We start from the raw sequence: 21,110 nt of genomic DNA on the forward strand, positions 1-21,110 counted from the left end.
GCAAGCCATGACCACCAGCGACTCCATAGCCACGGATTTAGCCCTTGATTACCTTGCTCACAGAGACCTTTTTGTCCACGCTTTGTGGGTTGTGCGTGAGACCTTGCCTTCGTTTCTTCCTCAGTTTGAGGCACCTTTGTTTTTGCCCTTTTTCCCTCAGTTTGAGGCGCCTTTGTTTTTGCCTTTTTTCCCTCAGTGTGAGGCACCTTTGTTTTTGGAGCGGTCATCCGCCGAAGAAATAAAACACCTTGAACTGTCGAAACTCTGCATTCGAGTCCTCTCCCTGCCTGAGCCTGACAATTCAGACCTTTAAAAAAACTAAAGAGCCCAGGAAAATCAGGAGTCAAAATACGAGGTGATAAACTTGACAGTCGATTTGTTGTCGATTAATCATAATACTACACTGTGGAATATTGTAGATTGATGTACTGTGCATATAAACAGCAAATTACACATAAATTCATGTGCAATGTAAAAAAAGTTACAGTATTTTCTGCACTATAAGGAGTACTGGGTTCTAAGGCGCACCTTCATTGAATTTTTTTATTTTAGAATTGTTTTCATATATAGGGCGCACCAGATTAAAGCTACTGCATCAAACTGGGGTTGACTAGGGTTGCGTTATGCATCCACTAGATGGAGCTGCGCTAAAGGGAATGTCAACCCAGTCAATGAGGTAAAAAAAAGTCCAACTCCCATTCTGTATGAAAGTGATACGGTTTGGCTTCTTACTTGGTCCAGCAACCCCACTCATTCTTGATGGTCAGAAACTTTCTTTAGTTTATAAGAAAAAAGCAAGTGCGTGCGTTGATGCGTAATGCGTTGATTAGCTTTTTAGCTTTGGCGCCGCTTTGGCGTGTGTGTATGCGCTGCCAAACATGCTGCGGTGAGGGTGTGTGGTCACTGTCTATTGCGCCTGTGCGGTTCACTGTGATTGCCTACCGACAGGCTTACCTGTATATCAATCAAGCAATGGGATTGATTCTAGCCTATAGAAAAATGTTTTTTTTTTTTAAATGTCATGCGATCGACCAGTAGTAGCATACTTCGGTGACGCCGCTGACCACGGTTGCCGTAATGCTGAAAGTGATGCAACCTTGTAATTTACTAGTCGTACTGAAATGTACTGAAACATTTTGGCAGAGCGCTGTGTACAACCAGTATGGATCAACAAATTCATCAATTGGTCCATATATAAGGCGCTCTGCATTATAAGGCGCACTGTGGTTTTTTGAGTAAATTATAAGGTTTTAAGTGCGCTCTATAGTGCGGAAAATACTGTAATATTTGTCATTTTCTGACCTGATAATCAAGAACTGTAGTTCAAGTCATTCTATGACATCTATACGTCATTACATGTTAAGCACACCAAAGTATTACGTGAATGTACAGCTGTACAAGACCACAGCGCTAGCTAGCATGAGGTGACTAGTTGCTGACTGTGCTCAAGTGGACTAAAGGTTAGGAACAGGCCTTTCCGCAAGGCAGAAATCAAATGTCAGGTTGGAATTTCCCATCTTCTGTCTATACACAGCATCAAACTTTTCATTCATTGACACCGTAAAGACGTCCTTCCACAGACCAACACGACCTGCATGGAACACAAGATGAGAGGGAAGAAAGTTAGCATTTTAAATGAAAATTTAAATCTACACGGTGGCTTGCCAAACATTTGGACAATAATTGTCATTTAATGCCGCATATGTCAGCAAAGAGGAGTGATCTGAAAACTTATGGCTCATTACAAAATTTATTAACGATTACATTGGAGCAGGGGTCTCAAACTTATTTTTATCGAGGGCTGTAGTCATTATAGTCATAGTTTCCTTCGGAGGGCCATTATGACCCAAATATACAACCCAAATAAATGTACTAGGAATGCCTCATTATATACAGTATAGGCTACACAACAAACTGATGAATAACAAATCAGACTCCTAAAAATATTTAAACTATTTTAAAAAGTAAAATTGCTAGCAATATATCTATTTTTAAAAAGTGAAGACAATTTGCAATTTTAGTATTGACACATGAATTCAATGCACCATTTGTCTTTGCGGGCCACATAAAATGATGTGGCAGACCATATATGGCCCCCGGGCCTTGAGTTTGACACCTATGTTATAGCGTAATGTGCAATTGAACAGTGAACAGAAATATTTTTAGTCTATTCCATAAAATACTCTGTATTTGCTTGTACTGCCTACAGACAAGCATAAAATGAAAGCGCAGTTTTTAAACACATTTTACGTGTGACTTCCTTAAGATAGCAAGGGTTGGTCAAAAGACTGCAGATGGTCTGCATATGGTCACTGAACCATACTTTGCAGAAGTTTATTAAGTTTATTTTAACCTAAGTCTGAACCTAGGGTTGTCGCTATAGAATATTTGTAGAATCGATTATCCATTTGATTATCCCATTGATCAAAAGAAGGATTAATGGTCATTGTTTTCTAAAGTAGAATAAGATGTTTGCAAAAGTCTTATTTATAAATGTATAAAAGCTAAATCAGTCTGGTTCCATGAAGGATAGCAAAAATCTGAGAATATATTACTTTTGAGAGCCTGAAATCAGAAAAATTGGACAATCTTCAGTTAAACAAAGGTGCCAAACGATTACTCGATCAGCAAAACACAAGGCAATTTATTTGACAATCAATTTGCTGTTGATTAATTGATTAGTTTTGACACCTCTTTTCTGAAGTATAAACTATACATTTATGATATTTGACAACAATTTAGAATAAGAAAATGTAGGTTGCTTAATGGCAAGAAGTTTGAAAAGCACCTTTCTACTTTCAAGATATTTACCGTGATTTTCGGACTATAAGTCGCTCCGGACTACAAGTCGCACCAGCCATAAAATGCCAAAAAAGTGGAAAAAAACCATATATAAGTCGCCTCCGGAGTATAAAGTCGCATATTGGGGGGCAATTTATTCGACAAAATCCAACACCAAGAACAGACATGAACGAGCAACAACAGGCTAAACGATACGGTATGCTAACGTGACAAACACAAATGAGGAGCTGAGAACGGGCCTGACGTAACATTCAGAGTTATTTAAAAAAACTATTACATAAATAACACGTTTATAAAACCATCTGTGTCACTCCAATTCATTAAATCCATCGATCGTCCTTTGTCAACAATGCCGTGTGCCGCGCCGCAGTTCAAATTATTCCACAGGCCCCTACAACGATATATAAACTATATTTTAAATAACTATCACATAAACAACAATATTACCAAACCATTTGTGTCACTCCAAATCATTAAATCTATCGATCAAATTTCTCGTCTTTTATCGATCGTCCTTTGTCAACAATGCCGTGTGCCGCGCCGCAGTTCAAATTATTCCACAGGCCCATACAACGATATATAAACTATATTTTAAAAAACTATCACATAAACAACAATATTATCAAACCATTTGTGTCACTCCAAATCATTAAATCCATCGATCAAATTTCTCGTCCTTTATGTCAACAACGCCACGCGTGAGCAGCTGACGTCAGCCTCGTGGGTCAGTTGCGACTCCTTTTATTCCACAGATGTAGTATATAAATATATTGTAGCGTTAACAAAGTGCAAGGGAAGACGTGGGTTTGGTAAACGGCCCTTTATTTAACAAAACAAGAGTTCTACGAGCCAACAACTATGAACTGTAACGATAAAAACATAGAAGTTGCTACACGAAATAAAATATATATCAAATAACTATAACAAAAATAATTTTTTCCAAACCTTCTGCGTCACTCCTAATCATTAAATCCTTCAAACTCTTCGTCCTCCGTGTCACTTTCAAACAAAGCCGCGACTGATGCCGGTAGTACGTGGGGCCCTTCGACATCTCCGTCGCTGACTTCAGACTCCTCGTCAGTTTCAGTTGGAATTATTCCAGTTTTTCTAAATCCTGACAGAATGATTTTGGGTGTAACCGAAGCCCACGCTTTGTCGATCCATCCAATGACGTCCAGGAATGTTGCACGTCGCATTCTCCCGGTTGCCGTGAAGCTGTGTTCTCCGTTCACCATCCACTGCTCCCGCAGGTTACGCAGAACTGCTTTAAAGCTCCTATTCACGGAGACGTCAAGTGGCTGAAGTATTTTAGTACAGCCTCCAGGGATGATGGCAGGTATGGAGTTGAGGCTTTTTACTTTCTCTTTTATCTGTGGCGTGATATGCGCTCGCATGCTGTCCATCACAAGCAGAGCTTTGTTCGCTCTGAAGAAGCTTCGATTTTCGCCAATCCCTTACAAGTTTCTCACTAACCAAACTTTCTTTCTGCTGCTCGATTACTGTTTTCGGCTGCATATTTTACAACTTGAAGTTTGTAACCTGCAGAATATGAGTTTCTTTTTGGTGCCATTTTTGTTAAGCCCTTCCCAGTTGATGAGTCACGGCCAACGGTGAAAGTTAGAGCGCCCTCATCCAGTTTCGTCTGAAAATAACAGTTTTTTTTTTCAGCTGTAGTTTTTTGTTTTGTTTATTTGGTTGTTTCATCAAAGTCAAAGTCTGCTTTATTGTCAATTTCTTCATATGCCAAGACACACAAAGAGATCGAAATTACGTTCCCACTATCCCACGGTGACAAGACATAGTACACAATATGCATACAAGTAAACAATACAAAAAAATAAAAACAAGAAGGCACAAACAATGAATAAATAAGAGTGATGAATAAATAATAAATAAACAAATAACATAATAAATATAAGAGGAGCAAAAATGGAGCAAGTGTGCATACAGCAGACAGTGGACTTGGATATGGCGCTTTAAAGTGTTAATTGCTTTATTTGATTTTTTCTCTCTATTTTTCATGTTTTGAATATGTTCAAGATAAAGATATAAAAGCATGTGAAGTGATCAACTATACTAAAAATAACATGTGAAGTGGTCAACTATACTTGTCAGTGATGTGTTAATGATCAAGTAAAAATTTGTGAAAAAAAAACATATATAAGTCGCTCCTTATAGTCCGAAAATTATGGTACTTAGAATTGTATTAATCTCATTCTTACTGACTCCTCCGTGAGTCGTCACCTTATCGTGGTGGAGGGGTTTGCGTGCCCCTATGATCCTAGGAGCCATGTTGTCTGGGGCTTCATGCCCCTGGTAGGGTCACCCATGGCAAACGGGTCCTAGGTGAGGGGCCAGACAAAGCACGGCTCATCAGCCCCTTATGATGATAAAAATTAATGGATCACGTTTTCCCTCGCCCGGACGCGGGTCACCGGGGCCCCCCTCTGGAGCCAGGCCTGGAGGCGGGGCTCGAAGGCGAGCGTCTGGTGGCCGGGCCTTCGCCCATGGGGCCCGGCCGGGCTCAGCCCAAAAAGGAAACGTGGGTCCCCCTTCCCATGGGCTCACCACCTGTGGGAGGGGCCAAAGGGGTCGGGTGCATTGCAAGCTGGGCGGCGGCCAAAGGCAGGGACCTTGGCGGTCTGATCCCCGGCTGCAGAAGCTGGCTCTTGGGACATGGAATGTCACCTCTCTGGCTGGAAAGGAGCCCGAGCTGGTGTGCGAGGCAGAAAAGTTCCGACTAGATATAGTCGGACTTGCCTCCACACACAGTTTGGGTTCCGGTACAAGCCCTCTCGAGAGGGGCTGGACTCTCTTCCACTCTGGAGTTGCCCACGGTGAGAGGCGTCGGGCAGGTGTGGGTATACTTATTGCCCCCCGGCTGGGCGCCCTGCACATTGGGGTTCACCCCGTGTGAACGAGAGGGTAGCCTCCCTCCGCCTTCGGGTGGGGGGACGGGTCCTGACTGTTGTTTGTGTCTATGCACCAAACGGCAGCTCAGAGTACCCACCCTTCTTGGAGTCCCTGGAGGAAGTGCTGGAGAGCGCTCCTTCTGGGGACTCCGTCGTTCTACTGGGTGACTTCAATGCTCACGTGGGCAATGACAGTGAGACCTGGAAGGGCGTGATTGGGAGGAACGGCCCCCCCCGATCTGAACCCGAGCGGTGTTCTATTGTTGGACTTCTGTGCTCGACACGGATTTTCAATAATGAACACCATGTTCAAACATAAGGGTGTCCATGTGTGCACTTGGCACCAGGACACCCTAGGCCGCAGTTCGATGATCGACTTTGTAGTCGTGTCATCGGATTTGCGGCCGCATGTTTTGGACACTCGGGCGAAGAGAGGGGCGGAGCTGTCAACTGATCACCACCTGGTGGTGGGTTGGCTCCGATGGTGGGGGAAGATGCCGGTCCGACCTGGCAGACCCAACGTTCTGTGAGGGTCTGCTGGGAACGTTCTGGCGGAATCCCCTGTCAGGAAGAGCTTCAACTCCCACCTCCGGCAGAGCTTTTCCCACGTCCCGGGGGAGGCGGGGGACATTGAGTCCGAGTGGACCTTGTTCCGCGCCTCATTGTTGAGGCGGCCGACCGGAGCTGTGGCCGTAAGGTCATTGGTGCCTGTCGTGGCGGCAATCCCCGAACCCGCTGGTGGACACCGGCGGTAAGGGATGCCGTCAAGCTGAAGAAGGAGTCCTATCGGGCCGTTTTGGCCTGCGGGACTCCGGAGGCAGCTGACAGGTACCGGATGGCCAAGCGGAACGCGGCTTCGGCGGTTGCTGAGGCAAAAACCCGGGCGTGGGAGGAGTTCGGCGAGGCCATGGAGAATGACTTCCGGACGGCTTCGAGGAAATTCTGGTCCACCATCCGGCGTCTCAGGAGGGGGAAGCAGTGCAACGTCAACACTGTTTACAGTGGAGATGGCGTGCTGCTGACCTCGACTCGGGACGTCGTGTGTCGGTGGGGGAGAATACTTCGAAGACCTCCTCAATTCCACCGACACGCCTTCCATTGTGGAAGCAGGGCCTGAGGACTCTGAGGCGGACTCTCCAATCTCTGGGGTTGAAGTCACTGAGGTAGTTAAAAAACTCCTCGGTGGCAAGGCCCCGGGGGTGGATGAGATCCGCCCGGATTTCTTAAGGGCTCTGGATGTTGTGGGCTGTCATGGCTGACACGTCTCTACAGCATCGCGTGGACATCGGGGACAGTGCCTCTGGATTGGCAGACTGGGGTGGTGGTTCCCCTCTTTAAGAAGGGGGACCGGAGGGTGTGTTCCAATTACAGGGGAATTACACTCCTCAGCCTCCCTGGTAAGGTCTATTCAGGGGTGCTGGAGAGGAGGGTCCGTCGGGAGGTCGAACCTCGGATTCAGGAGGAACAGTGTGGCTTTCGTCCTGGCCGTGGAACAGTGGACCAGCTCTTCACCCTCAACAGGATCCTCGAGGGTGCATGGGAGTTCGCCCAACCAGTCCACATGTGTTTTGTGGACTTGGAGAAGGCGTTCGACCGTGTCCCTCGGGAGGTTCTGTGGGGGGTGCTTCGGGAGTACGGGGTACCGAGCCAACTGATAAGGGCGGTTCGGTCCCTGTATCACCGATGCCAGAGTGTGGTCCGCATTTCCGGCAGTAAGTCGGATTCGTTCCCAGTGAGGGTTGGACTCCGCCAAGGCTGCCCTTTGTCACCGATTCTGTTCATAATTTTTATGGACAGAATTTCTAGGTGCAGCCGAGGCGTTGAGGGTGTCCGGTTTGGGGACCTCAGCATCGCGTCTCTGCTTTTTGCAGACGACGTTGTGCTGTTGGCTTCTTCAGGCCGTGATCTCCAGCTCTCACTGGAGCGGTTCGCAGCCGAGTGTGAAGCGGTCGGGATGAGGGTCAGCACCTCCAAATCCGAGTCCATGGTCCTCGATCGGAAAAGGGTGGAATGCCCTCTCCGGATCGGGGATGAGATCCTGCCCCAAGTGGAGGAGTTTAAGTATCTTGGGGTCTTGTTCACGAGTGAGGGGAGGATGGAGCGCGAGATCGACAGGCGGATCGGTGCAGCGTCGGCAGTAATGCGGACTCTGTACCGGTCCGTCGTGGTAAAGAGAGAGCTGAGCCAAAAGGCAAAGCTCTCAATTTACCGGTCGATTTACGCTCCTACCCTCACCTATGGTCACGAGCTATGGGTCGTGACCGAAAGAACGAGATCCCGGATACAAGCGGCCGAAATGAGTTTTCTCCGCAGGATGTCCGGGCTCTCCCTTAGAGATAGGGTGAGGAGTTCGGTCATCCGGGAGAGACTCGGAGTAGAGTCGCTACTCCTCCACGTTGAGAGGAGCCAGCTGAGGTGGCTCGGGCATCTCATCAGGATGCCTCCTGGACGCCTCCCTGGGGAGGTGTTCCGGGCATGTCCCACCGGTAGGAGACCCCGGGGACGACCCAGGACGCGCTGGAGAGACTATGTCTCTCGGCTGGCCTGGGAACGCCTTGGGATCCCCGGGATGAGCTAGATGAAGTGGCTGGGGAGAGGGAAGTCTGGGAGTCCCTCCTGAAGCTGCTGCCCCCGCGACCCGACCCCGGATAAGCGGAAGAAGATGGATGGATGGATGGATGGATCATTCTTACTGAGGGGCTAAAAGTATGTGAGGTCATCTCTACAATTTTTGGCTCTACTCACCCCTGCAAATGGACAGCGCCTCTGAGCTATAGCACTGTTCAATGAGTTGGTTGCAACTTTCCACCATAGCCTCGTGCTGATTCTTGTCACAAGATACACCCAGGAACCAGGCTAGCTGCTCCACCAGTGCTCCCAGATCCTACAAAAAGTAAGAAAAATGACTATGGAAAATGTATGTAACTAATGAAGCCTGACTTCATAATGCAATTTTGCAATTAAGGGAAAAATTCTCTTCTGCAGGGTGGACCATCTGTTTTTATTCGGTTAAGAGAGATGAGAAGAATGGCGGAGGTTTGTGAGAAAGACAGGATGGATGGATGACAAAATGCAACATAATGATTAGAGCTGTCAAAATGAATCGATTAATCGACAAATAACTGATTGTCAATTGTGTGATATTGTTCACTTATTTGCTTGGTTTTATCACGAAGAGCAAATAAACAACAATAATTGGAGAAAAATGTAATACCGTAATTTTCGGACTATAAGTCGCACCGGAGTATAAGTCGCACCAGCCATAAAATGCCCAAAAAAGTGAAAAAAAATACATATATAAGTCGCTCCGGAGTATAAGTCGCATTTTGGGGGGCAATTTATTCGACAAAATCCTACACCAAGAACAGTCATGAACGAGCAACAACAGGCTAAACGATAGCTATGCTAACGTGACATAAACACAAACTAAGAGCTGAGAACGGCCCTGACGTAAAATTCAGAGTTATTCAAAAAACTATTACATAAATAACACGTTAATAAAACCATCTGCGTCACTCCAATTCATTAAATCCATCAATCGTCCTTTGTCAACAATGCGTGCGCGCCGCTGACGGCTCTTGCACTTAAAAATATTCCACAGGCCCATATAACGATATATAAATTATATATCAAATAACTATTACCGTTTTTTTCCGTGTATAATGCGCCCCCATGTATAATACGCACCCTAACAATGGCATGTTGATGCTGGAAAAAAGCCTGTACCCATGTATAATACGCACCCAATTTCTTTTTTTTTTTTTTTTTTTTTTTTTCTTTTTTTTTTTTAAGTCCCAATGATCGTCACACACGCAGGGAGGCAATGGGTCCCATTTTTATAGTCTTTGGTATGGTCTTAACTAGGCTGGATGTATTTTTTTTTGTTGGCGTTGATTTCTCCGACTGCCAGTAAAGGCACCACCGCGATCAGATGAAAAGAGAGGAAAGTGACGTGCGGACATGTGAAAAAGGCGGCTCTACGGAAGAGGATTAGGGCCAGTGAAGAAGAAAAAAACGAGGGGTGACAGAATTCTGACTTTAAAGTGAAAGAAAGCTGGACGAGTCGATCTTTGTCCTTTATGTAAACAACCGTCGCGCGACCGCGACGTCGCACGCGTCACTCATCCAGCTTACTTTCACTTTCGTGGATTGAAGTCGGGCGCCGGCGCTCGGCCGGGTGGCTGTCCAGGGACGGTGGATGGGGCTCGGACAATGCTTTTACGCACGCCCGGGCCTACTCTACCGAGCTGTCTTTCAGCTCCGTGGATGGAAGTCGAGGGCCGGCGCTCAGCCGGGTGGCTGTCCGAGGACGGTGGATGGGGCTCGGTCATGGCTTTTACACACGCCCGGTCCTATCGTATGGAGCTCTCGTCCCCTTCCGTGGCTGGAAGTCCACGCCGCCACACGCCTGTAAGTTTGTTTTGTTAAATAAAGAGCCGTTTACCAAACCCACGTCTTTCCTTGAACTTTGTTAACGCTACAGCTCAGTGGCCTAGTGGTAGAGTGTCCGCCCTGAGACTGGAGGTTGTGGGTTCAAACCCCGGCCGGGTCATACCAAAGACTATAAAAATGGGACCCATTGCCTCCCTGCTTGGCACTCAGCATTAAGGGTTGGGATTGGGGGGTTAGATCACCAAATGATTCCCGAGCGCGGCACCGCTGCTGCTCACTGCTCCCCTCTCCCCCAGGGGATGGATCAAAATCACATGAGGATGGGTTAAATGCAGAGGACAAATTTCACCACACCCAGATGTGTGTGTGACGATCATTGGGACTTTAACTTTAACTTTAAATATAGTTATATAGTAGATCTGTGGAATAACGACGAGGCTGACGTCAGGGCGCACGCGCGGCGATGTTGACAAAGGACGAGGAATTTGATCGATGGATTTAATGAATTAGAGTGCACAGATGGTTTGATAACATTATTGCTTATATAATAGTTATTTGATATATAATTTATATATCGTTATATGGGCCTGTGGAATATTTGTAAGTGCAAAAGCCGTCAGCGGCGCGCACGCATTGTTGACAAAGGACGATTGATGGATTTAATGAATTGGAGTGACGCAGATGGTTTCGCGCTGCTGTCGTCACTTGAAATTCAAATTACAGTAATCCCTTGCTACATTGCGGTTCGTTTATTGCGGTTTCTTTTTTTTTTTTTTTGAAATTTTTTGGAAAAAAAAAAACCACATATAAGTCGCTCCTGAGTATAAGTCGCCCCCCCACCCAAACTATGAAAAAAACCGCGACTTATAGTCCGAAAATTACGGTACACTTTCATGCAAAATTTTATTTCATCTGATTATTTGATTAATCGATGGCGTAATGCAGGAGTCGGGAACCTATGGCTCACGAGCCAATATGGCTCTTTTGGCGACGGTAAAAACGTTATTAAAAAGAATACATTAGTACACTCAAAAAATCGTTGGTCTTAATTAAAATACATGCATTTAATTGTATTTAACCTATCGGTTTTTTTTAAATGGTATGGCTCTCACGGGAAGTTATTTTTTAAAGATGGGTATTTATGGCTCTGTCCGCCAAAAAGGTTCCCGACCCCTGGCGTAATGGATCGAATAATCGATTTTAAAAATATTCAATAGTGACACCCCGATTAGTGATGGCGGTCAACTATTAACGGACTATTTATCACTACAGCTATAACGACATTTAAGTACCGTTTTGCTTCAAACTTGGCTCAGGATTTGCAAGAACGCTGGGTCAGCAACACTGCGATGAGGAAGCGGGGAAACATGGAAAAGTTAGCATTTCCTGCAGTTAAATTTGCAGATGACTGCCGCTTGTAAAGAAAAATTGGCCTCAAGCTTCAATGTTTCCACCTTCTTCCCGAATATATTTATTTACCTTATACATGTCCTCATATTTCAAGAAGAGAACATTCGAATCCATACGATGTTCCCAGAATTCTAAAACATGTTCAAACCAGGAGCCATATCCAACTGCAGAGAGAGAGAATAAAGAAAGAAAGAAATCATATGTGACTTTGATGGGTCGGAGGACTGAACAATAACCAGAGCGTTAAATGAAGAGCATCAATGTTCATTTACGCTTGTCATTCATGAAGCGCTGGCAGAACTCCTGGAAGGATCCTCGGTAGCTCATGGTCCTGAGAGAACGGTGGAACTCAAAGTAGGATACTACCAGGTCTTTGGGGTTACGAGCCATGTATATTATCTGGTGGAAAACCACAGAAGAGGAATATGTGAATTGGTCTCAGATAATATAAATACATAGTTAACTCCTATGAATTTGCTAAATTCGAGACCCAGATACATGTATTTGCTTTGGTTTTTGTTCAGTTTTTTTAATTATTTCTAAAAATCTGTAAAATTGTAGCCAAAAGAGAGACCAGAATTACGTACATATAATATATAATAACAATATATATAATAATATAACTGAATCATTTCAAACATCTTCAGAGTCAAAAGTTATTTAATCTTGTATGATTTTTTTAGGCATTGCCCTTGTGAGTACCTCTGATCAGAGGTACAGTATGAGTAGAGGCAAAAGTTGGGGCCAGGAGTGGTAGAATTGTGACGTGTGAGGCGTTAGTGACACAGATTGAATCCAAAATTTTGGGATTTCTCGGTAAGAATTAAATTTCCTTCTACATGATAATGTTTTGACAATGAAATGCAGGTGGATATGTTTTAATGTCCAGCTGCAAACACAAATCTATCTTTGTATTGCATCAGAGCACAATTTAATTGTCATGCCGTCATGTTTTGTGGGTTATTGTTGTCTTGTCCTGTTTGTCGTATTGTCACTTCCTGTTTTATTTTGATAACTCTCCTCTCGTTTCAGTTTGTGGGTCCTTCCTCTGTGCGTCAGTCTACTTGTATTCCTTGATCCCAATTGTGTGCACCTGTGTCCTTTATCCTAATTGTCTGCACCTGTGCCCTTACCCTTCTGTGTGTATTTAGTCAGAGTCTTCCCCTTGTCTTGTGCCAGTGCGTCTTGTCCCGTCCAGAGCACCAGCGGTCGCGTGAGTTAAAGAGAACCTTTAGAGAACCTAGTTTGTGAGGAAATCTTTGTTGTCAAGCCTAAGCTCTGTGTTTTTCAGTTTTTGTTTTTTGCCACCGTGTATTCCCTCTTTTGAGGCGCTTTTGTTTTTTTGCTGACTCCAGCCTGTCAGAATAAATTCCTTTTTTGTTGGCACTCTGCATCCGAGTCCTCTCCTTGAGCCAAGTCTGACAGTACGCACTGGCCAGTCATGGACTCGGCAGAGTCGGAGCAGCTGACAGCCGCAGTACGCACCCAGGCGTCGCGGCTCGCCCAACACCAGGAGCAAGTGGAGGCTCTGGGTCTTGGAGTCCAAGGGCTCGCAAAGAGCCAGGAAGAATTCCGAGGGGTGGTGGCCGCCCAGGTGGAACTGCTGAGTGAGCAGATGCAGGAAGTTCTCTCGCTTCTGACCGCGGGATCAGCGGCGACGGCCAGTCCACCAGCTGCCTCCCCTGTGGCCCGTTCTGCTGTCGCTCCCATTGCTGTGGGCGCCAGACTGGCTCCTCCGGAATGCTACTCCGGAGAACCCGGGCTTAGTAGAGCCTTCATCACCGAGTGTGAAATGCAGTTTGAGCGGTCCTCAGGCGAATTCCCCACGGAACGCTCCCGGGTGGCCTTTATGGTCTCTTACCTAACGGGAAGGGCCCGGGCGTGGGCGACCGCCGAATGGGCTAGGGATTCTGCCACTTGTCATTCCCTCCCCGCCTTCATCGAGGCCCAGCGTATGGTGTTCGACCCAATCTCCTCAGACCGAGAGAAGGCTCGTGAGCTATGCCGGCTGACCCAGGGTCGGGAGACTGTCGGGGACTACGCGATCCGCTTCCACACTCTGGCCGCGGAATGCGGGTGGAACTCGACGGCCCTGTATGACGTCTTTCTCAGGGGCCTTTCAGGACCCATACAGGACCAGCTCATCCCCCTCGACCTCCCCACAGACCTCGACGCTCTCATCGCGCTGGCTATTCGCACGGACAATCGACTGCAGGAATGGAAGAAGCAGCGCGCAAGCGGGAACACACCCGCCTTCTCCCCCACATCAGTGGCCGGGTCTTCACCCCTCGAGGCACACCGCCTCACGCCGAACATGGCTCCGCTGCCTTCTGGGATCGAACCCATGCAGTTGGGCAGAGCTACGTTGACCGAGGAGGAAAGGCAGCGCCGACGCCAGGAGGGTAGATGCTATTAGTGCGGTGCGCAAGGACATATCCTCCCCTCCTGTCCGGTGTGGAAAGGCCTGATGGTGATTACCTTTTCTGTTGCCCATCAGAAGGTTCGGGGCCTACCCATCGGCACAATTACCTGCTCAGGAAAAGACACGAAACTTGGGGTGCTAATAGACACCGGGGCCGATGAGAGTTTGGTCGACTGGGCGTTTGCTCGGAGATTAGGGGTCAAGACTGAACTGCTAGACACGACAGTGAAAGCCAAGGCGCTCAATGGAAAAGCGCTTTTTGATATTACTCACGTAACCGAACCCGTCTTTCTGTCGTTTGGCAACCATCATGAGAAAGTAAGATTGCATGTCGTAACCTCCCCCATGAACCCTCTTATCCTCGGGTATCCAGGGCTAAAACGCCACAACCCAACTATAGACTGGGAATCCGGGGAGATAAGGGGATGGGGACCCCATTGCCAAGTTTCATGTCTCGAATCTAACCCCCCGATTGACCCTAAACGCGGTTCTGACCCTGTCTCTGTTTCTCCTGCCCTAGACCCAGAAACCCCAGGTCTGACCGGGGTTCCCGTGTGCTATCACCAACTCGCAGAGGTATTCAGTAAAGTAAAAGCTACCTCTCTACCGCCCTACCATCCGTATGATTGCGCCATTGAGCTCCTGCCCGGCTCTACCATACCCAAGGGGAGGCTTTATTCCCTTTCGGCACCCGAAAAGCAGGCCCTGACTGATTATATTGACACGTCTCTTAAAGCGGGTTTGATTAGACCGTCATCGTCTCCTGTGGGGGCCGGATTCTTTTTCGTGGGCAAGAAAGACGGTACCCTACGCCCCTGCATAGACTACAGTCCCCTCAATCAGATCACGATTAAGAACCGGTATCCCCTTCCACTCATGTCAACCGTATTTGATCAACTGCAACAAGCTCGGGTGTTCACCAAGCTAGATTTGCGCAACGCGTACCACCTAGTGCGCATCCGGGAGGGGGATGAATGGAAAACGGGATTTAACACTCCCAGAGGACACTTCGAATACTTAGTAATGCCGTTTGGCCTCACCAATGCACCCGCTGTATTCCAGGCCATGATTATTGATGTACTGAGAGACTTTTTGGATCGTTTTGTTTATGTATATTTGGACGACATTCTGATCTATTCACCGGATTTGGAGACCCATGAGTCTCATGTTAAGACAGTATTGCAACGCCTCCTTGATCACCAACTTTATGTCAAAGCCGAAAAGAGCGAGTTCCATGTCAATACTGTATCTTTCCTTGGCTTCATCATAGCCCCTGGCAAAGTGCAGATAGACCCGGCAAAAGTAAGCGCGGTGACTAAATGGCCTACACCTGATAGCCGCAAAAAAGTGCAGCAATTCCTCGGCTTTGCTAACTTTTATAGGCGGTTCATCAGAGGCTTCAGCGCCACAGCGGCTCCACTGCATGCTCTAACATCCCCTAAGGTTCCGTTCTGTTGGACGGCGAAGGCGGAGGCGGCCTTCCAGGAGCTGAAGAGGCGCTTCAGCTCCGCCCCGATCCTCACGCTGCCCGACCCATCCCGCCAGTTTGTGGTGGAGGTCGACGCCTCCAATCGGGGAATCGGCGCCATCTTGTCGCAGAGGGCCCAGACCGACAACAAGCTCCATCCGTGCGCGTTCCTGTCCCGACGGCTGACGTCCGCAGAGCAAAATTACGATGTGGGGGATCGAGAGTTGTTGGCGGTCAAACTGGCTCTGGAAGAATGGAGACACTGGCTGGAGGGAGCACAGCAACCTTTCGTGGTTTGGACTGACCACAAAAATCTACAGTTCATCAAGAAGGCTAAAAGACCGAATTCACGCCAGGCTCGTTGATCCCTCTTTTTTAATCGATTCAATTTCACTTTGTCTTACAGACCGGGGGCCAAAAACACCAAACCGACGCACTATCACGCATCTACAGTCCGGATCCGGTGGCCACGGAGCCCGAACCCATACTCCCCCCTCATTGTGTGGTGGGAGCAGTTACTTGGCCTATAGAAGGCCTGGTGAAGCAGGCCAATGGCGACGAACCACCCCCTAGGGCAGGGGTGGCCAACCAGTCAGAGACTAAGAGCCACATTTTTTACTGTGTCATCGCAAAGAGCCACATCATACACATGAGCACACATGAACATTCCCCCCCCCACATACACACACTCACACACACGCGCGCACACACACACACACACACACGTGCACACTCACACGCACAAAACACGCGCGCGCACACACACACACAACCTCTGCTCAGCCAAATTTATTGTGTGACATTATCATGTCACGCACCAACATGATAATGACAAATTGACCTCCTACAGTACTAAAACCACAGACCAAAGACCACATTTTCAACAATGAACATTGTGTGCATTGTCTCACACAGACAAACTCTCAGTTCAACAAATTCCACAAACAAAAACATAATAAGTTTTTTCACTTACTATGCGTGGCGGGACAGACCATTCGTTTTAGTTTGTCGTTTTCAGGAGACAAGATTTCAATAACGTCACTGAGGCATTTTTTAACAAACTCCACTTCATTGTATGGCTTTTTAGCCCGTGCAATGTTCCAAGCCAGTTGAAACAATGCAAGCGTGACAGTCTCTGAGTGCTTCGTAATTTTTTTGAAAAACTGTACCTATTTTTCTGCCTGACTTTTCAAAGTGTCCAAACTTGTGCTTGCGAAATTCAGTCCCTTTTGGAAAGTCCTTATCGATATTGGCATGAAGTGAGCTGAAGTGGCGCTGAACATTTGAAGCTTTTAAATGCGCTAATGACGTCCGACATATCAGGCAGAATGGCTTGCCATTGCGTTCAACAAAAAACAACTTTAACTCTGTTAAAAACGTCCTGTGTTCATCCTCATATATTCGTTTAGCTGTGCATTTTTTCCTTGCCATTTTTAGAGCGAAATTGACACTCCTCAAATGGGTTTGTCCCTCCTCCTTTGCAGGATTTCACCTCACACGCATGCGCGTTTGACCAAAATACCATATTGAACTCAAGCGAAGTAAATACGCACAAAAAATAAACACAAATGTTGATATGAACGTAAAAGAGCCGCATGGAACCAGCCAAAGAGCCACATGCGGCTCGCGAGCCGCGGGTTGGCCACCCCTGCCCTAGTGGGTGTCCAGTGAACAGACTGTTTGTTCCCACGAGGCTGCGCCCACAGGTTGTCCATTGGGCCCACACCTCCCGGCTCGCCTGTCATCCAGGCGTGCGAAGAACCCTGTATGTGGTTCGGCAACGATTCTGGTGGCCATCCATGGGGACAGACGTCAGGGAATACATTGGAGCCTGCTCCGTCTGTGCCCGAAACAAGAACTCCCACGGCGCCCGTGTGGGTCTGCTGCATCCCCTCCCCATTCCTTCTCTACCGTGGGCCGAGATCTCGGTGGACTTTGTCACAGGGCTTCCTACGTCTAAGGGTAAAACGACTACACTAACCGTGGTAGACAGATTCTCCAAGATGTCTCACTTCATTGCCCTGCCCAAGTTACCTTCGGCAAAGCGAACGGTGGAGGTCATGATGGATCAGATTTTTAGAATTCACGGATTACCACGGGATATTGTCTCTGATAGGGGTCCCCAATTTACATATATCCAGGTTTTGGAAGGAGTTTTGCAAGCTCATAGGGGCTACCGTGAGCCTCACTTCGGGTTATCACCCGGAGGCGAACGGCCAGACGGAGCGCGTAAATCAGCAGCTGGAAACCGGCCTCCGCTGCCTAGTGGCCCAAAACCCCTCCTCATGGAGCAAGAACCTCACGTGGGTGGAATACGCCCACAATTCCCTGCCTACCACTGCTACCGGGATGTCTCCCTTTATGTGCGTGTTTGGTTACCAGCCCCCGGTCTTCCCCGACAGTGAGCTGGAGGTGTCCGTTCCCTCAGCGCACACCTTGGTGCGACGCTGTGGTCGCATTTGGTCGGCGGCACGGGCCACTCTGGTCCGCCAAGGGGACAGAGTCAAGAGGATGGCTGACCGCAGGCGGCGACCGTCACCCGTCTACCGGCAGGGCCAACGGGTCTGGCTGTCCACAAAAGACCTTCCCCTCCAGGTGGAATCCAGAAAGCTGGCACCCCGTTTTGTTGGTCCGTTTCCCATCTCCAAGGTCGTCAACCCAGCCGCTGTGCGTCTTCGCCTGCCCAGGTCGCTTTCCATTCATCCCACCTTTCATGTTGGGAAGGTCAAACCAGCCAAGGACAGTGGGATGATGCCAGGCCCCGTGCCGGCTCCGCGAACAGTGGGGGGAGGGCAGGCTTACACTGTCAAGAAGCTATTGGCGGTGTGCAGGTGGGGTCGGGGCTGGCAGTTCCTGGTGGACTGGGAGGGTTATGGACCAGAGGAGCGGCAATGGGTGCCGCCGAGTTTTATCTTAGACCCTGGACTGTTTACTGACTTTTATGCGGCTCACCCTGATGCTCCTGGTCCGTCTGGGATCCGGCCCTAGTGGGGGGGGGGGGGGGGGGGGGTATGTCATGCCGTCATGTTTTGTGGGTTATTGTTGTCTTGTCCTGTTTGTCGTATTGTCACTTCCTGTTTTATTTTGATAACTCTCCTCTCGTTTCAGTTCGTGGATCCTTCCTCTGTGCGTCAGTCTACTTGTATTCCCTGATCCCAATTGTGTGCACCTGTGTCCTTTATCCTAATTGTCTGCACCTGTGCCCTTACCATTCTGTGTGTATTTAGTCAGAGTCTTCCCCTTGTCTTGTGCAAGTGCGTCTTGTCCCGTCCAGAGCACCAGCGGTCGCGTGAGGTAAAGAGAACCTTTAGAGAACCTAGTTTGTGAGGAAATCTTTGTTGTCAAGCCTAAGCTCTGTGTTTTTCAGTTTTTGTTTTTTGCCACCGTGTATTCCCTCTTTTGAGGTGCTTTTGGTTTTTTGCTGACTCCAGCCTGTCAGAATAAATTCCTTTTTTGTTGGCACTCTGCATCCGAGTCCTCTCCTTGAGCCAAGTCTGACATTAATGAAACCAAAAGATTCCTGGAAACAATACTGAAGGTCCCACATTTAAATTTGTTGATTGTTTCATGTTTAGCATGATTTCATTATATTTTATTGTATTGTTTTATAATTGCAATTAATAATTGATTATCATTATTTCTTTATTTCAATTTAATTTTTGCTAATTGGCTTTGTTTCTTTTTTGAGTGAGTGTTGCCTTACCTTAGCCTCTCCATTGTGCATTCCTGTGGGAAGGAATCGATAGGGAAGATGACTTTTGATGAGACGTGGGGATGTGAGCTCCTGCAGGAATGGAAAACACTCTTTTTCAAACTTTTTACATTCTCAACTTAGGAGAAATACGAGGGAAATTTCCGCATGTTTGCACAGCCTGAAAACCAACAGTGAATGCCCGTGACCATTGATCCCTTGTTGACCAGTTTTTCAGTGTTGTATCAATGCTGACATAATTTGAAATACAATACCTTAATGATATCCAAGCCTGGTTGAGGGTACTCTAAGACAGGTAACTGTTCATCAATGTTCATAAGCCCAATTTCATCTGCGTCTGCTCCTTGACTCACAAGGTACACAACCTCTTGAAGTAGACTGGTGCCTAAAATTAAAAACAATAACAATAAACTAAACAATAAACCAAACAAAACCATATCAAAATTAGGAATTATTATTATTAGTATAGTAGTAGTAGTATGGTTGAATAAAATAATAATGATTAATATCGGTCCATGCGTCAACAAAGCCATATTTTATGAGCAAATATGATAATAAACACACTTGCACTGCTTGCAAATATGTTGTGCAATTGAGCTGTGTGCACAATTATTTTCCCCCTATTACAGGGATGGGCAATTTAAATGATGGAGAGGGTTACAATTTTTCAAAAATGCTACTGGGGAGTTGCATAAGGACCACACACTTCCTAAGCAGATGTATAGAAAAAAAAAATTAAATATGGACAGGGTCATTGAAGTTGATTTGCTTTCTTGGGTCACGTGAAATGATCTGGCGGGGCGGATCTGGCCCCTGTGCCTTGACTTTGACACGAATTATTATAATCAATGTGGCATCCACAGTGGTGAATAAAACGTGTTTACCTGATTTGGGATAGGTGATAATCCATATGTCGCTTCCTCTGAGGGAGAAGTTAGCGACTTCCTCCATCTTTCCTCTGCAGAAGGGTGGCAACCGGATGCCATCAAACTCGAAATATTTGCTGTCGTACTCAATCGGTGTACTTGGAGTGTTTACTTCACTTTCCGCCATCGTAAGGTAAAATTAGCTCGAGATCCCCGTTTCAAATGAAAATGAGTGACGCATAGGATGCGCCGTTCGATCAGAATGCGCAGCTTCTTCACTGCTTCCAGGGCGAATCATATTCAAGAAAAGTGACGTAATGTTTTCGTCAGTCCTTTTTGCCAGGCTCAAAGATGCGTGGGGATGGCTGATGGTATGGTGGCACACTTGCCTGTTGTGTGCGACACCGTAAGTGCGATTCCCGCATGTGACGGTGTGTGCGTGTGTGCGTTCGTGCGTGCGTGTGTGAGTGTGAGAAAAAAAAAGGCTCAAGGATGTGTACACCTGCGCATATCCTACTCAGAAACCATTATCAGTCCGCCATTAATGAGCGCTACAGTCACATCATCGTGTTCTAAGAATAATCTGTGCCTCACGTAAGAGCTGGTTTATTTACCTTTGGACCGATTACAATGAATAAATAAATAAATAATTAAATAAATAAATAAATAAATAAAAGGCTGTCATCAAACTTTTTTTCCTTTATTTGAGGATCATTAGTGTTCAGTATCAAATAAAATATTCCACAAAATCAATAACATTCAAGCAAATAACAAAGGGTAGCTCCTGCTGTGGCCTGGACCAAAATCATTTTTAATCATCACATCTGAGCACTAAAGCAGTATGATCTTTTTTAAATAACTTTATTTTTTAAAAATTAATAACCTGGGTGGCTCGGTGGAGCACTGGCTAGCACGTCCGCCTCACAGTTGGGCGGGTGCGGGTTCGATTCCACCTCCGGCCCTCCCTGTGTGGAGTTTGCATGTTCTCCCCGTGTCAGCGTGGGTTTTCTCCGGGCACTCCGGTTTCCTCCCACATTCCAAAAACATGCTTGGAAGGCCGATTGAGCACTCCACATTGCCCCTAGGTGTGAGTTCGAGTGCGGATGGTTGTTCGTCTCTGTGTGCC

The 21,110-nt window shown here is 47.0% G+C and overlaps 1 protein-coding gene across 2 annotated transcripts; it reads right to left on the minus strand.

Annotated features, from left to right (window-relative positions):
* Positions 1 to 1,180: 1,180 nt before the first annotated feature.
* Positions 1,181 to 20,358, minus strand: sult4a1 (sulfotransferase family 4A, member 1). 2 transcript variants are annotated; one of them, XR_005096383.1, is made up of 8 exons: positions 20,003 to 20,358; positions 19,373 to 19,503; positions 19,110 to 19,190; positions 11,789 to 11,915; positions 11,586 to 11,680; positions 8,411 to 8,598; positions 4,998 to 5,027; positions 2,442 to 2,811 (listed from the first exon to the last, which is right to left on the minus strand). XR_005096383.1 is itself a non-coding variant. In XM_037242581.1 (7 exons), the coding sequence occupies exons 1-7, from the start codon at positions 20,169 to 20,171 to the stop codon at positions 1,455 to 1,457; spliced, it is 879 nt and encodes a 292-aa protein (XP_037098476.1). In that variant the 5' UTR covers positions 20,172 to 20,354; the 3' UTR covers positions 1,181 to 1,454. The 2 variants fall into 2 exon arrangements, 1 of the variants encoding a protein (XP_037098476.1); XM_037242581.1 differs by lacking the exons at positions 2,442 to 2,811; positions 4,998 to 5,027 and adding an exon at positions 1,181 to 1,591 and having other exon boundaries at positions 8,460 to 8,598; positions 20,003 to 20,354.
* Between the last annotated feature and the right edge of the window lie 752 nt (positions 20,359 to 21,110).

The sequence above is a fragment of the Syngnathus acus genome, chromosome 23, assembly GCF_901709675.1.
Source record: "Syngnathus acus chromosome 23, fSynAcu1.2, whole genome shotgun sequence".
Lineage (NCBI taxonomy): Eukaryota > Metazoa > Chordata > Actinopteri > Syngnathiformes > Syngnathidae > Syngnathus > Syngnathus acus.